The sequence below is a fragment of the Condylura cristata genome, unplaced genomic scaffold (assembly GCF_000260355.1).
Source record: "Condylura cristata isolate star-nosed mole 26May11 unplaced genomic scaffold, ConCri1.0 scaffold00013, whole genome shotgun sequence".
In the NCBI taxonomy this organism is placed as follows: Eukaryota; Metazoa; Chordata; class Mammalia; order Eulipotyphla; family Talpidae; genus Condylura; species Condylura cristata.
Genome location: NW_004567114.1, coordinates 35,508,203 through 35,524,604, shown reverse-complemented (window position 1 = coordinate 35,524,604; position 16,402 = coordinate 35,508,203). Strand labels below are relative to the sequence as shown.

Genomic DNA, 16,402 nt, shown 5'->3' with positions numbered 1-16,402 from the left:
TCCCCACCACCCCAAAACTTAAAAGAATTCTTTGAAACAATTAAGAAACCAAATCCCCTACCCTGTATCACCTGGAAATCCTGCCTTTAGAAAGCGCGGCTTTCAGCAAACCCAGAGCGCTTTGGCCCCGCGCCCCGCCCCGTCCCTCCCCCCTCCCAACTGGCAGAAGAAGGGCGCCCTCCCAGCCAATCAACACACCACAGGGCCCGCCTCCCGCGCGTCTTTCAAAGCCTCGCTAGGAACCAATGAGCGGTTAGAGGCCGAGCCAGGACCTAGGGGGCGGAGGAAGAAACAGAGAGAGGGTCTGATTGGTTCCTCGAGGATCCCGCGTCTCGCTTCACAGCGGATGTACCAATGAGTAGAGATCAGGGGCGGGCTTAGCGCGGGGCGGCTGCTGAGACACTGGTGCTGCCTGTGGTAGGCGGCGGTGGGTCGCGAAGTGGGGCGACCAGCGATGAAGCCGGTGAGTCTGGCGGGGGTTTGGAGGGTCGGAGCCGCAGGGATGGGCATGAAACTGCAGCCAGTTCTTGGGCCCGGGGACATCCCGAGCCTGGTGGCCGCACGACTCGCGCAGTAACCGTCTGGGTCCGGGAGGTGGAGGTGGCGCTTCCAGGGATGCACGAGAGCGATGGCTGTGAAGGAACAGGGTCGGTAGTGGACTCGGGGAAGATGGACATTCGCAGTGCGTCTGTTGTGGACTGTGAGCTGTCACCTCCGGGGTCTCCCAAGCTTTGACAGAAGGCTGGAGCAAGTTTTACCGAGAAAAGTTGAGGCATAGAGCGCTTTGGTGTCTCCGCCTAGCAGTCTGCCTGGACCCTGTTTCGGGCTGCCCAGCACCCCATGGGGAGTGAGCCTCACCGCAGACGGACAGAACAGTTGCCAGACTACGCCTGTGGGTGTGTCACCACTGTCATCCTCTCCTGGGAGCCACCTGGCCCTGGGTCCCTGTCTCTGGGTTCAGAATCGCTGGTCTTACAAGAGTGGAAATGTCCATCTGTGTTAACATCTGTAAACCTGGCGAGAGCCAATTCAAAGTCTTTACTCATCAACCGCTTTAAGAAAGAAAAACAGGTGTGAGAAAGCGAAGCCTTGCCTGATTCAAGGTATCTACCTGTTGAAGGGCCTTCATTTGTGTTGCGCTGATAACAGATCACTCCAAAGCAACCAAATCCATAGTTTAAATTCGCTCCGTAGCCCTGTAATGTGATCTTGTAGTAACAAGACTGTTACAGAATATAGCTTCAGAGCTAGAAAAGGCTTGGATGGTTACATTTGCTAATCCCCATGCTTCCATGTGGAGGGGTATCAGCTGTCCTTCACTCCTGGCACTCTTTCTTTCTCTACTTGACTCCATAAAGGGAGAGGGTGTGATCGCATCCAGATTTGGGAGGAGCTAAACACTGTGACTCAACCATTTCTTCCCGTCTCTCTGCAGAAAAAAATGCCTTCCGGGGTGCTCTCTACCACAAGGGAGCCCGGAGTTATCCATGGCTGTGACTGGTAGGATGAGGCTAATTTGGGGGTGAAGAGTTTGACAAGCTCAGTTGACCACATGCTCCATTAGACACTCTGTCATAAAACTAACACTTTGAGCTCCATTGAGCACACTGTCTTTTCTCTCATTTGATTTCAACTAGGAAGTAAAAGAAAGGCATGTTTTTATGGCCCTATAAAATTCCAGCAATCTCCATTGGCAATGCTGCCTACAGGTTCAAGTTCCAACTCCTTAGATCAGCACACAAAGCTAATTTCAATCTCTCTAGTCCAATTATTCACAAATTGAGGGCAGTCAAATTGAGGGCAGTTTATTCCATCTACACTACCCCACACTGAATTACTAGGCTGCCTGGGGTTTAATTTCTGAGAAATAGATCAGCTGAAACTACATGTCTAGCCTCCTCTCCTCTGCTCTTAGATCACAGTTCCTGAATCCGCAAGCTCTTTCTCCCTTTGTCTAATTGTCTGAACTTCTCTATCTGCCTAAGTATGTCTTGATCAGTCTTCAACACCCAACTGATGCATCTCTGGGAAGCTTTCTTCAGTTCCCTAAGCAGCAGTAGCCCCCTTCTCTGAAGTGCAGCTTTTGCTTCCACTTTAGTCCTATGTCATCTGTCTCTCCAACTCTACTGAACGCAAGCTGTGTACCTTAAATGTTTGTGAACTAATGATCAAGTCTTCTCATGTTCTAGCTTCAGTAAACAGATTCGAAATAACTAAAGTGACTTGGCCATGACTATAAAGTGAGTAGCAATGCCAAGACCAGAAGCCATGTTCCTGGTTCCCAATCCCAACTCTTCACTGCATAGTACTCTGATTAACTTGGTAGTAAATAGCAGTCATTTGTTATCAAGACTGCCAATCTCTGATACTCCAGATTGAATAAATTGTAAATTTGCTTTCAGTGAGTGCTCATGAAAGGGTCAACTAACCTTTCATGTGTGAATATTCTTTCCAGCTTTTTTTTAACACTACTGATTTATTTTGAAGCCTAGTTCTTTGCAAACAAGTGAGTTTGACTCATCAGATGAAGATCCTGTTGAAGATGAACAGACTCCAATTCAGATATCATGGTATGTTAATATTTCTAATCAACAATAGGCTAAAATTTTAATGTATACATCCTAATTGTTGTAGATTGTGGAGTCCACTTATGGAAAATATTTATTCTCTTCTGCTGATTAAATAATTCTAATCTTTAAGGGATCTTTTAACACCATGATTCATTCACTCACTATCTTAAGATTTTTCTTAATTTTGGGGGGAGGGGGAAGGTGAGAAAATGGAGAGGCCTTTTTTTATACCTGAGAAAAGCATAGTAGAAACAAGTAACTAAAGAGTTGAGATATGATGGGAGTGTTCTCCCATTTATCAAAAATCTGCTTATTCTTTTGCCACAGAAGACTAATATACCAAACATAGCCCGAGACATCATTTATCATTAAGTGAAATCCTAGAACTATTTGCTGCAATAATGTACCTATCCCTATTTGAGAAAAAAAAAAAAAAAAAAAAAACAATGCTAGAGATACAATAACAAAACCAAATTTTTCTAAATAAACTCAACTTCTACATCTTGGCAGTGACTTACCGTCGTCACACAATTCTCTACAGCCAGCAATCAAGTGTTTTCTCTTACCTCTGTAAATGTAAGAATCTCTCTCCTTAGGAAAGCACCATTCCATAATGGGAAAAGAAAAGAATCTAAGTGTTATTCCTAAAGTTCTTTCATTTTGCTACCTAATAGGGTTACTTAGCCTCATCTATTTTTCAAAGCCAGGTGGTATTTATATGATGCCTCCTGTTTTTCTGTGTTTTCGTCTTTAGTTCTTCAGGCAAGGTGAGTCTCTACCTCCTTTCCGCCTGAGGACTACAAACTGGGACTGTGATATGCATGAGATTATTGTACTTAGCCAAAGAATGTGTGACCTGTGATTTTTAGCACATGAAATTATGTTTAAAGAAACCCACAAAGAAATCTTAAAATAGTAATGTAGAATGAATGTTGGGCATAAAACTATCAGATAGTCAATGTCGTTTATTTACTTAAGATTAAAATTCAAAATACACATCTCACAGGATAACTTTAGTACACTTATTCCAGCCATAGACAATCTAGGCATTATTACCTTTAAGATAAGTTTAATTAACTTGTCATTTTTCAGACTTAAATTGTAACAAAGCAAGTAAGTTTCCATTTGATAACTTTGAATCTTTCTAGATCTTTTTGTGACCAATTCATTCACATTTAATTATGATTTTTGTTTTGTGACTATTGTTAAACTTTAAAACACCCTTACTCAGTAGCAAGGAGACATCTTGATTAAGTTGAACTTCCACTTAAATTTTAAAAAGTGAACTAAACTTGATAACTTCTTTTCAGGCTACCCCTGTCACGGGTGAATTGCTCTCAGTTTCTCGGTTTGTGTGCTCTTCCAGGTAGGAAACATTGTAATCGCTTCCTCATATGTTTTAACATACTTTCTTTTAGCTAACACATCATTTCTATGTTGAACAATACAAGAATTTCCAGACCAGCAGCACTGGGATAACTTGGAAATCCTCATTTTGCGTTATAGAAAAAGGAACATGAATCTACATTCAAACCTTTTTGGATCCACATTTATAACTCTGCATTTGATTGACTTAAATTAATAAAGCATCATCACTAAGGTACAACGTGAGGCTTAGGGCTGCAGCCAGATTCTTATTACAGAAAGCATGCAGAATAAAAAATCCTTGACTAAAGTTCTTGCAACTTGATAGCTGTAAATCACTGGAATTATGTCCCTAGAGTTCATATTCAAAATGGCATTGGAACATATAAATGATCATGTGGAATGACTTTCTAAAGTAGCTATGTATTTATTTCCATATACTTGTTATATATGACCAAAACCTGACTTTTTTCACTTGACTTCTTATTACTTACAGGTTGTAAATTTAAAGATGTTAGAAGAAATATCCAAAAAGATACAGGTAGGTGTAACTTGAGATAACCATATTAATAGGTTATTTTTGGGTAGAACTGAGTCTTTTTGTCAAAAGGAACAAACTGTAATCGCTTCTTAATATATCTAATTAATACATGTTCAGTATTTCATAGTTTCAAACCACTGAGTTATTCTAATATGGGAGGAAGTGTGAATGGCACAGAGAACTCATCATTTACTGAACATGGAAGTGTTTCTCATGGATTGTGGTTAATCACATAGAAATTATATTTGAGGTATGTAGATGTGAGAGAGGTGTTTACGTATGTTGATGTGAGAGAAGTATGCAAATAGAAAACGGGCATTGTATTGTTCAGGTCTTTGAACATGCTCATAGGACTGAGATATAGTGGTAATGATTAATGCTAAATTGAGAACCCAGAGGTAGTAGTGAAATTGTCTGTCCTAAATAGAAAATTTAGAAAGCCAGAATCCAGAAAGCCAGCTTCTAGAACGTCTGCTTCTAGAAAGGTAAAATATGGGTTGATCATCACTTGCCCAAGGATGTTCAGATCATGTAACCTCAAATCCCACAAATATCCTGGTGATCCTTCCCAATACAGAGTTTATATATTTCAAGATACAAATTTGTACTGTCTAAATACTTTTTCTGGTTGACCCAGACTATCTCAAACTTAATTGGTAAGTCAACCAATATAATACTCCAAAACATTTGCCTTCCTTCATCTGACTTTTAAAATATTAAAATCTTGGCCTGATTATTCTGGAATATCAATTTGCTAATGTATTTTTTCTAATTTGTTCTTAACCTATCAAAAAACGCTTGAAGGTGCTAGTAGATTTCTTCACTTGCAGAATTTAGAGACACCCAATATGTAGAAATATTTCCATTTAGAAACATTTACGTCATAAACAAAATATAATTTAATGACTGGCTTAAGAACCAATTATGCACATTTTAGAAAGCCCTATTCATTTAGTATGTTCTCTAGAACGGGTTTCCAGTTCCTGTGATCCTACCTCATTGTTTCTAGTAAAGTTTTGAAATTCTCTATATAGTAGAATTTATGTGTGTATAAGAAACAAATAAAAAAATCCTAGTCTCAAAAATTACAAAATACATTAATCATCTAACCTTAACTTAACAAATTAAATCCTATTGCAAGTGCAAAAATATAATGTCTAGAATAATGCAGTACTTTATGTATAAAACAAATTATTAATGAGATGGTTTTTTGTACTTAGTCTTTGAAATAAGATATGTACTTTATATTTGTGGTACATCACATGTTGGAATAGGGTGGATCAAGAGATTCATAATAAAAGACACTTTGTACTTAAATAGCTTACTGTTCTTGGATTTAGAGCTAGGAAAAGAGTGGGAAACAGATCAGTCACACTTAGTTTTCATTCTGAACCAAATATTCTAGGGTGGATATTGAAAGTCCCAGTGTATGGAACAGCCTAGAGTACTGCTGCATGATTCTTATCACTTCAGAGAAATAAGCTAAGTCACATTATTCTTTTTTTTTTTTTTTTCAAATTGGGCCAAACACAAGTAAGTGAATTTATAAAAGAATCAAGAATGAGGATTTAAACCTGAGAAGCAATCCAATAGATTTTACTCTGTGGGGACTGTTTTCCAGCAAACACAAGTTTGAATTTAGTTTGTACAAGTAGGGAAGATGAGTCATTAAAAATGTAAAATATACTGATACTGTCTATGGGCAGAGGAAGGCAAATGGCTGGAGTTTAATGACTTATTTCTGAAGAACACCCTGAAGTCACATAATTCTTGTAGTTAATATTGTATCCTACAGGCCTAGTCCTTAAAATTAAATACGTGACTAAGCAATACCATGCAAATATTAGGGTGAATGCAAAGGCCCTGTCACCATAAAACCATGCTGATAGGGTGTGGGAGGGGGGGAACAAGAAAACAAAGAAAGATCATCCCTTTTCAAAAGTTTGTTTTTAAATATTAGGAATTTAAATTTTAGTTTAAAATAATACTTTTTCCCATATATATAGTTGATGCATTTGAAAATTCAATAGAAAGTATTTTGACTTACAAAGTCACGTTTAATTTTAATTTCCTTTTGTTCACATGTTTCTAATTCCTGTTTTGTGCTCCATTTTACCCTGTTTGAAGACAGATCATTATTGTTTGGGATTATCAGAAAGCACTTCATATTGATAGATAATGGCTTAAATTTGACTTAAGAAACTTAACTTTATATTGTCCTTACCACCATATTTAAATTTGTGATGTTCTGTACATGTGTGTCTGTGTATATCTTGGTCTGTTGGCAGAAGAACTAAAGAGTTATGGTATACAAGACATATTTGTTTTCTGCACCAGAGGGGAACTGTCAAAATACAGAGTTCCAAACCTTTTGGACCTCTACCAACAGTATGGAATTATCACTCATCATCATCCAATCCCAGATGGAGGGACTCCTGACATAGCCCGCTGCTGTGAAATAATGGAGGAGCTTGCAATCTGCCTTAAAAATAACCGAAAAACCTTAATACAGTATGTTCTCTTTTTGTTACATGAAATGTCCCAGTCAAAATGATTGAATTACTGCATCCTTATTCACTCATTACCTACCTTATAGTTTGTTGCAAGGATGAAAAGGAGATGATGCATGAAAGTTACCCACAAGGCCTGACACAGAGCAGGCACTCAAATTGGCACTATGACTTTCAAAGGGCGAGGACAATAAATAGACTTGGAAATGTTTAGAATATTTTATAGGATTTGTTTCCTCCCTTTTGTCCTAGACTTTGAATTATAACCTAGGGACTCTCCCAAAATAGTGGACATCATCCTTGTTTCATAATAACACCTTTGGTCAATCTTTCAGTTGCTTAGTTGCTTTCAACCACAAGTCATTTTTTAAAAAAAAAAAAAAAATGGCAGTAATCATCCTCAAGCAATAAGCAACCTTAAAAATAATGACTTGAGATGTATAGTTGATAAGAATTTGCTATCAGAATGAAAAAGGGATTATCACTATCAATGGCTATCCACAAACTACTGATATAAAAGTCTAACAGAAAATAAAATAGCTTTGGGAATGGGAGTGGGTGAAAGAAAATGTCAAACAACCATAGATCATAGCAAGGCAAAGATCAGAAGAGAACTGAGGCTGATAGCAATGTGCTCTATCCAAAGTGAGATACCCAGAACCTTGATGAGTCAGTCAGCCCCCTCCCCCGCCCCCTCCCCTGCTGGTTGGTTGTACCTGGCACCCTCAGAAGCAGCTTAATCCTTTCTGGAACAAGACTGAGTATCATAAAATTTGATACCTCTAAGCCCCTAAAGTCAGTCCTTACCTTACATTGGGGTGTAAGTGGTAAACTTGATTAAAACTACCATGGTCCTATTTCCAAATAAGGTCAAATCCATTCTACCAGGAGTTAGATCTTCAACATACCTTTTGGGAGGTACAGCTCAGCTCAAGCAGCTACTGTGTACCAAATATCAAATACAAAGCAGTCCCCTACCTCAAGAGCCCAGGGCTAAGGACACCCCCATACCTGTGTGATCAAACCCTCATGGGTGTGTGAGCGCAAGAATGCAATAGTCTGCAGGGGTGCAAAGGCATTTGAGTGAAATCTGAGCTGGGTTTTGAACAAGAATCAAAGAGGAAAAAAGAAAAGAATAGAAAAAGCTGTAAAGTAGTAGTAATCTTGTAAGAAAGCCATGGGAAGTGTTCTGCCTCTCTTACTTTTGCAGGGTAGATTACCTCTGCAGCATGACTAAATCTGGGCCACTTTATAGAAAGCAAGTTCTCAAATACTTTAAGGATCACTGTTTGGTCCTCTGTCTCACAGCCAGGCACAAGACCTATCTCTAGGGCTTCATTTAATGTTTGTAAGTCATCAAGCATCAAATTAGGTTTAGTAGACCCGCTAAGAAACCGAGGTATGTGTGTATAATGCATTTTTTGAGGATCTTTGGAAATTATAAAATGAAGCTATTGCTTTGAGGATTACTCTTCATTTTTGTAGAAAATCCAGTTGCATGGAGCTCCTAATTTCTTTCCATTAGTAGTTAACTTCGTTTACTTCTTATTCTGTGAAAACTGTGTTATAACCCTTTCATTCAATGCTATGATGTAGGTGCTGCTGCTGTGACCACCCAAAAAGTGAAAAGGCCGAGGTCCAGACAGGTGAAAAACTTGCATAGGTTCACACATCTGATAAGTGACAGCTAGATCCAGGATTCCACCCAAGCAGTAGGGCTCTGGAGCCCAGCCCCAAATCTCTGTGATATCGCGCCCTCTGCATTCCTTTTCTATAAAAGAGTTAACTACTGAAGTTTTATTTAGAGGAAAACAATCGAAGTGGAAGTTGGTTAAAAAAAAAAATCTCTGTATTAGTATCTGTTTAGTAATATTTTCCACTACTCAGTTGTGGATCCTGGCCCAGCTTACCTTGACCCTCAGAGGTACAGAAAGCCTCCCAACAAATAAGCATCGTTTGCTCCCTACTGATTCAAAAATACTTATTGACTTTTGCATGCAAGCCGTTAGTTAGTAGGCAAGAAGAGAAAATATTGGGATGGGATGAATTTGCAAATTTCAAAACTATACTTCCCTTTCAGCTGTTATGGAGGACTTGGGAGATCTTGCCTTGGTAAGAAACATATTTTCATTATTCATTTTTTTTTTTAAATCTTCACTGTAGACAAACTCCTACTTCTAGGCCATCTGCTCACTTAATATTAAAATAAGACAAAACATACCCAAAGGATAGTTTAAGGCCCTGTATTTGGTGTTTTCTAGAAAATTTGGAGACAAGTGGGAGGTATTTTTCACACTATTTTAAAGGATACTGAAAAGAGTAATTTACAAGTCTTAGCACATGCATTCTTGTTTTCTAATGTTCTTCCCTATTTGGGTGTTACAAAACAAATAGCAACTTCTAAATAATATCCATAGCCCCATGAGTATAACCACCAAAACTGGTTACAAAGTTGATTGTGTTAACCTTACAAACTTTTTAAATGTGTTGAGGGGGAAAAAAGTTAATGAAATATACACTAGAGTTAAGTTACTCCTTTTAGTGCTAGACAGAATCAACATTAAAAATTTGTGTCTCAAAGGACACTGTCAAAGTGGAGACAACTCACAAAATGGTAAAAATTATAACTGCATAATAGGAGACCTATATCTAGACTATATTAAGCATTCTTACAATTCAATAATAAGAAGATAAACAATTTAAGAATGAACAAAGGATCTGAACAGGTATTTCTCCAAACAAAATATAACAGGTCCTCAAATAATGTCATTTTGTTGAAGTCTGTTAGTTATAATGTTGGTAAGATAAAAACAATCCTGGCCACTGTTTAACAAATATTATTCAATGAACTATTTTTGTTATTATGTAGTTTCGCTTAAAGTCATTTCCAAGAAACCACTAAGTTAAGACTTACTATATACAGATAACCGAAAAAGCATATGAAAAGATGTATAACATCAAACCACTGACTAAATTAAGACTTAACTATATACACATAACCAAAAAAGCATATAAAAAGATGCATAACATCATCACCCAGGAAATATAAATCAAAGCCACAATATCACTACCACCCATTGCAGTGTCCACTATCTACAGAATGGAAAATAAATGTTGGCAAAGGGAGAGAAGTTGGTAAGCTCAATATACTGCTGGTGGGAATGTAAAATGGTTCAGCTGCTTTGGAAAACATTCCGGCAGTTCCTCAAACAATTAAATATAAAATTGCTTTATGACCCACCTATTGACTCCAAGGCATATATATACCCAAAGGAAATGAAAACTTACACAAAAATTTGTTTATGAACATAGTGGCTAAAACCTGGAAACAATCTCAATGTCCATCAACTAAGTAGATAAATTTATAGCCACACAATGGAATATTACTCATCCATGAAAAGGAACAAAATTCTAATGCATACTACAATGTATCTGAATCCTGAACACACTATGCTAAAACATTAGTCACAAAGGACCACACTGAGCATGGTTCTATTTACATGAAATGCCTACAACAGGAAAATCCATCAAGCAGAGGTAAATTAGTTGTTGCTTGGGGCAGGGAGGATAGGGTGATAGGCAGTCATCACAAAGGGACTTTCTTTTCTGAGATGATGAAAATATTCTAAAGTTGACCTTGGTGATAGCTACACATACCTGTGAATAAAGTAAAATGTACTACATCCATTTTAAATTGTGATATATGAGTTATAATTCAATAAAACTGTTTGGAATGAAGCCAGTACTAAACTTTAATTTACCAATAGTCATTTAGTCCATTTAGCTCTCAAAAACTCATACTAAACAGCTTCAGTCTTTGAATTCATTTGGAACAACTCCAGTGGAGGTCTTGTACACCTGCACAAGTCTAATGAAAGGGTAGTGCTCTACACCCTCATATTTAATAATATGTTTTCCTATCATGTTCTATTAGTAGCCGCTTGTCTCCTCCTATACCTCTCTGACTCAGTATCACCACAGCAAGCCATAGACAGCCTGAGAGACCTGAGAGGATCTGGGGCAATACAGACTATAAAGGTAAGGAGGCTGGTGTGTTTTGTGTGGTTGTGATTAGGAGACAGTTACAAATACCATGTACCATGTCATCAAATGGCAATGAAAATACAAAATAAAAAATACAAAAGCACTCTATTATTCATGTCAACTACTTATCACAAAGTGACATCTTCCAATTTACTTTCCCCTTAATGCTTCAGGAGTACCACCAAAAGTACTATCGTAGCAGTGCCCCGAGACATATAGTAATCAAGCTACTGAAAATATTCTGCCATTTTGAGTTTATAATAAAGTGAAAGCTAATTTCACAAAAGCTAATTTGCTTACCCAGTTTCAGCTTTAGAACTGTCAGAACAAGCAGCACTTCGGAATGCATCCTCCTGGGGTAGGGCTCTAACCAACCGTCCTGTGTGTGAGTTTAGTACGGTAACTGATAAGTTCCCCAACAGCCTGATTTTCAGGGCTTAATAAAGGAATTCATAAAACTATCCACACAGGATCCATTTCAATGTATGGGCTGAAAACAGGCAATCCCTGTATTATCTGTTCAAATTGTGCTTCAAATTCTGTACTTTCTCTGCAACAAAATGGCCTAGTGTTTGTGTGTAATTTGATACCTCTGCCTCCCATGGCTAACAGGTTTTTTTTTTTCTGTATTCTTTGAAATGTCAATTTCTCAATAATTACATGAAATGAGATTACTGGCATAATTGTAGTACCCTCTGGGAATCCATTAAAACTAAGTGATTAAAAAAAGTTTTTTTTTAATCTTTGCCTGTTAAGATTAGTACTGTTTTAATAGTCTATGATGAAAATTGTTCCAAATGGATTAGTCATTACAAATAACAAAACTAGGGCTTCAGTAAATTAAGAAATCAATTTTCTTGAATATACCACAGTTAATTGCTATAGAAAGTGCCCTCTCTTCCCTACTTATTCCTCTACTCCCCAGGGGAAAATACATTAACAAAAGAATGCCTTCAAGTACTCTTTTTAATCTTATTTGTTCCTGCCAGTAGAAAGTTTTACAGATTTATAAGATAATCATTTGCATTTCAGGGTACCTCCTGTTTTTGAGATTAAAAAGCAGTAATTTTTCACACAATATGCAATTTCTCCATGGTGCAAACACTTCTTAGCAAATATCTTTGGAGTCCTACTAAGTATTGTGACTACTGTGGTTAACATCTTTTCTACAGTATATTTCAACATGTCTTTATTTTCTTCAGCAATATAATTATCTTCATGAGTTCCGGGACACACTAGCTGCACATCTGTCATCAAGAGAGTCACTATCAAGATCTGTATCCAGATAAAAAGAAAAACTTCAAATAGCATATACATGACCATGTCTGAAACGTTAAGAGTTCGCTGACATGTTTACCGAAATGAAATAACTAGTGTTATCGTGATTGTAAATGTCTATGTGCAGATATTCCCTAAAGCTTTTACTGAACAATTTCATTGTCTCTCTCATGTTTATTAGATAGAAAAACTGCCATACAATTTTCCTTTTTAGAAGTATACTTACCGCTCTGATATATTTATGGAGATAATGCTGAAAACAGCATATGGAAAACTATTTGATCGCATTATTACTATCTACCACACTTTTATTTTATTAGAACTACTAGGTAGCATAAGACAGTAACAAGGATGAAAACTGGTGTTCAGCTATCCAAGGTAAAATTATTTAAATAACTTGACACTGTATCCCTCCCACAATTTCATCCAGTTTTTTCTACTTTAAAGATTCATAGAATTGTGAACGATCCTATGGAATCTTCTAGCCTTCTTCCTCCCAAAACTGTATCATCCCAAACAGGTGTTTTCCCAGCACTTGCTGGAACATTTTCAGAGGTATGGAATTCATTGGTTCAGACAACTGCTGCTTTTAAAGCTTTCATTTTTTTCCTTCACCTTAGGGACAAGGAATGAATTTAATCCCTTTTATATTTATTTTAGAAAGCACTTACTTACCAATTAGCAAACTCCAGTTCTCTTATTCTTTTACCTTACCCTGTGCTACTGAGCATGGCCTTTTGTCTTGAAGTTCAACCATGCGCTACTAAAAGGAGTCATCTGCAGTGTAGATAAAGATCACGCAATGAGTCAAAGCCACCTGTTTTAACAGACACCAGTGGTTTTAGGGGCCTGCACAGTAGTCCCCTGCTCTCTTGGCAACCGAGGATCACAAGTGGGAATCCCTGGCCATTTGACTTCCAGTTTATAGACACCACAGTAAGCTTCACCACCTCAGAACTTAGTTTTAAATAATTACATTACCAAAACTTTGATTTGTCTTATTCTTCTTACTACTGATGAACTATTTTAACTTCATTTGGGTATACTTTTTAAAAATGACAAGTATTGACTGGGAACGTCAGAAGAGAAAGTCAGTAGGTACTATAATATACAATCAGTATTTTAATATCTTCATGTATACATTGTTTCTAGAACTTAATGATTTTAGAAAAACACTAAAAAAGATGGGAGAAAACCTCACACCAGTTTCTGAATCCCTTAAACTAAGGGAATACCAAAAGCAAAAGTTATTATAGTGTTGGTATTAAAACCAGATAAACTTTAAATCACGATGTACAATCAAATTTTAGAAATCACTGTAATTAACATTACCAAATCTTATGTTAGCTTTCACCCAATATTAATATATAGCTTATTCATGAATACTAGAGAAAATAAGGGGAAATATTAGTATGGATTAATCAAATCCTTTAATAAGTGTGTGCATCTCAGTTTCCACTGCAAATTAAGTCTCCCACATTTAAATGCTTGACTAAACTACTTCCATACTAAGTCTAATGAAAGACATTGATTACTCTGTACAGAGAAGCACGGATGGTCACTACTGAAATTATCCAATTAAATTAAAAAACTGTCAATTTTTTTTTAATGTCAACTTTCTTGAACAAATATTTTCTCTGCCTGAACTGTGGGACAGCACTCAAAACAATGGGCCTAGGGAGGCAGAGACACAATGTAGAGTCCTGGTCTTAGACAAGCCATAGTTGTTGAAATTCAATCAGCACAATTAACCGTTATCCATAAACTACAGAAGGCATCAGACAGTTTTTATTAAACAAAAGCAAAATAAATAAAGCAAGATCTACAAAGCTAGGACTACTGAAGGACATTTCCTTTGGACAAGTGTGTGTCAGCACCATTAAGGTCAACTTGATTTCAGAAAATCATGAGCACAGCCAACTACATTCCTTGTTTCTCATAGTAGTTTTAGTGTCCACCTAGTCATCAATCTAGTAATTCAGGTTATTTTTCTTCTCCAGAATACATGAACATGGTGACCAAAAAAAATTAAATGTTTAGAAAAAGCATTGTACAATAAAATTAACTTTTGCATGTTTACATGTCTTCACGTTCCCAATTTGTATTAACAAAGTGATAAAACTTTCACTCCAATCCCACTGCCCAGCCCCCTTAAATGGTTAATAGTATTGTCCCAAACCAAGCAAAACAAGCAGCAGGACTTACTTTTAAACATTTTTGCATGAGAACTCTAATTCTAGTTCAATTAAAATTATCCTAAAAACTGTTTGACAGATCCAGAAACGTATGTTTTCTCTTGGCATCACCCTGGAGTATTCTGAGCATACTACTAGTACCAGACTCCAGCTGCTGCTCAAGGATTGATTTGAGCACATTTGAGACTAACGACAGTTTTCCAAAAGTATGACTATCAGTACTTTCACAAACAATACTAGATATGGTTATCAGTACAACTCATTATTTCGAGAGAAGTACATTTCTGGGTGTTAAATGATGTAAGCTAGATGTATACCTCTAGACAGATTTGAATGGGTTCAATGTATCAAATTGCTATGGCATAGTAGCCATGCTGAAATTACTGTCTACCCCTGCAGGGTGTAAACGATACACAGAGATCATCATTTGTATAGTGTCAGTATATTCCAAGAATGCTAGTAATAAACAGGTAACTGGAGGAAAGGAGTTGTCCTAAGGAAAATATTTCAAAGTGTATCTACATATCTACTTCCTTTGTATGTAAGTAACTGACATTTCCAATATGTTGATTTGGGGAGCAGGGTAAAGCACTGAAAGCTATGAGCATGAGTGGTTCTTAAGCTGTAAAATACTGAACAAAATTTAAGAGACACTACAAACCATCACGTACGCTGATGCTTCATAAAAGATCATTTTCTGGCAAACTTTAATGGGGCTTCTCCAGTGTGTTAATATACACAACACATATGAAAGTGGATTATCTGATCTTTTCTATCACTTTTCCTTACTGTGGAAATAAAATTCAATTTTCAAACAAATTAGCAGCTTGTCTGTAGCCTGGGACCAAGCTCTTTTCTACTCATGGGCAGAGTGAGGAATGTCAAACACTGGACATCACCATACATCATTAATGAAATCTAAATATAGGCATTTAAATAAATTTCTACCACTATATCTCTTTAGTGCTAAAAAACAACAGCATATGTAGTATAATTACTTAATAGAAAAACTACTAAATGGACTCCATTTTCTATATAAAATTTGGGATTTGGGAGAATCTCTAGTAACCACAGGAACAAAAACTTGTGGGTATATATATATATAAACCAATGTATCACGCTACATTTTCTGAGCATTAGATGAAACACATAATATCAAAAATAAATACAAGGGGGAGGAGGACTTAAGTACACTGTTGTTGCTGCACAAGGAACAGTCTGACTTAAACTGTGAGAGATCACAAGCCAGGCTTACCATGCCTCAGCTGCACGGGCAGGAATAACATAAGGTCAGGCCTTAAACAGATTGTGGGAACAAACTAAATTCAGCGCAAGGGAAAGGGTAAGATACTATGAAATGCATACGTAATTTAACTTCAGGAAACACTGGAAAAGGGAAACATGAAGACGTTACACAAGTATTCAAACTTAATTACATGCCTAGAAACTATCAACCTACCACTGAGAGGGATGAGCCTCCCTGCCAACATCTTTGAGGAGTCAGCTAAGGAGTATGTATGTTCTAGTTTTTGAAGCGCGAGAAGGTGGCATTCATGTACAAAATGCAGCCAGTAAACCTTGCACTAACCCTGGGAAATACTCTGGAATACATTATTAAACCAATGTTTGTTTAAACTTTTAAAGGAACTTAGTATCTGCTAAGAGACAGCCAGAGTTCAGGAAAACACTGACAGAATACTAAAGCAACAGTCCCAAGAAGCCTACATGGAGCAAGGAAGACATGCACTTGTGAACCAGACAGAACAAGGATGATTAGAAACCAAGTAATTGTTTCCACTTAGAGCATGACTTCTGGTGCCTGGCTAGTGCCTGATGAGTAATTTACTACATAAACTGATGGATACACAGACCATTGGAAGGAGGTGTTCACCAAGCTAG

At 37.3% G+C, this 16,402-nt stretch overlaps 1 protein-coding gene across 2 annotated transcripts; it reads left to right on the top strand.

Annotated features, from left to right (window-relative positions):
• The first annotated feature begins 369 nt into the window (after positions 1–369).
• CDKN3 (cyclin-dependent kinase inhibitor 3) lies at positions 370–12,462 on the top strand. Of its 2 annotated transcripts, none has more exons than XM_004681860.2 (8): positions 370–463; positions 2,488–2,570; positions 3,881–3,936; positions 4,432–4,476; positions 6,765–6,987; positions 9,067–9,098; positions 10,921–11,024; positions 12,233–12,462. In XM_004681860.2, exons 1-8 carry the CDS (start codon positions 455–457, stop codon positions 12,317–12,319), a joined length of 639 nt encoding a protein of 212 aa, XP_004681917.1. In that variant the 5' UTR covers positions 370–454; the 3' UTR covers positions 12,320–12,462. The 2 variants fall into 2 exon arrangements, with proteins under 2 accessions (XP_004681917.1, XP_012579953.1); XM_012724499.1 differs by lacking the exon at positions 12,233–12,462 and adding an exon at positions 8,583–8,632 and having other exon boundaries at positions 375–463; positions 10,921–11,006.
• Positions 12,463–16,402: the final 3,940 nt, after the last annotated feature.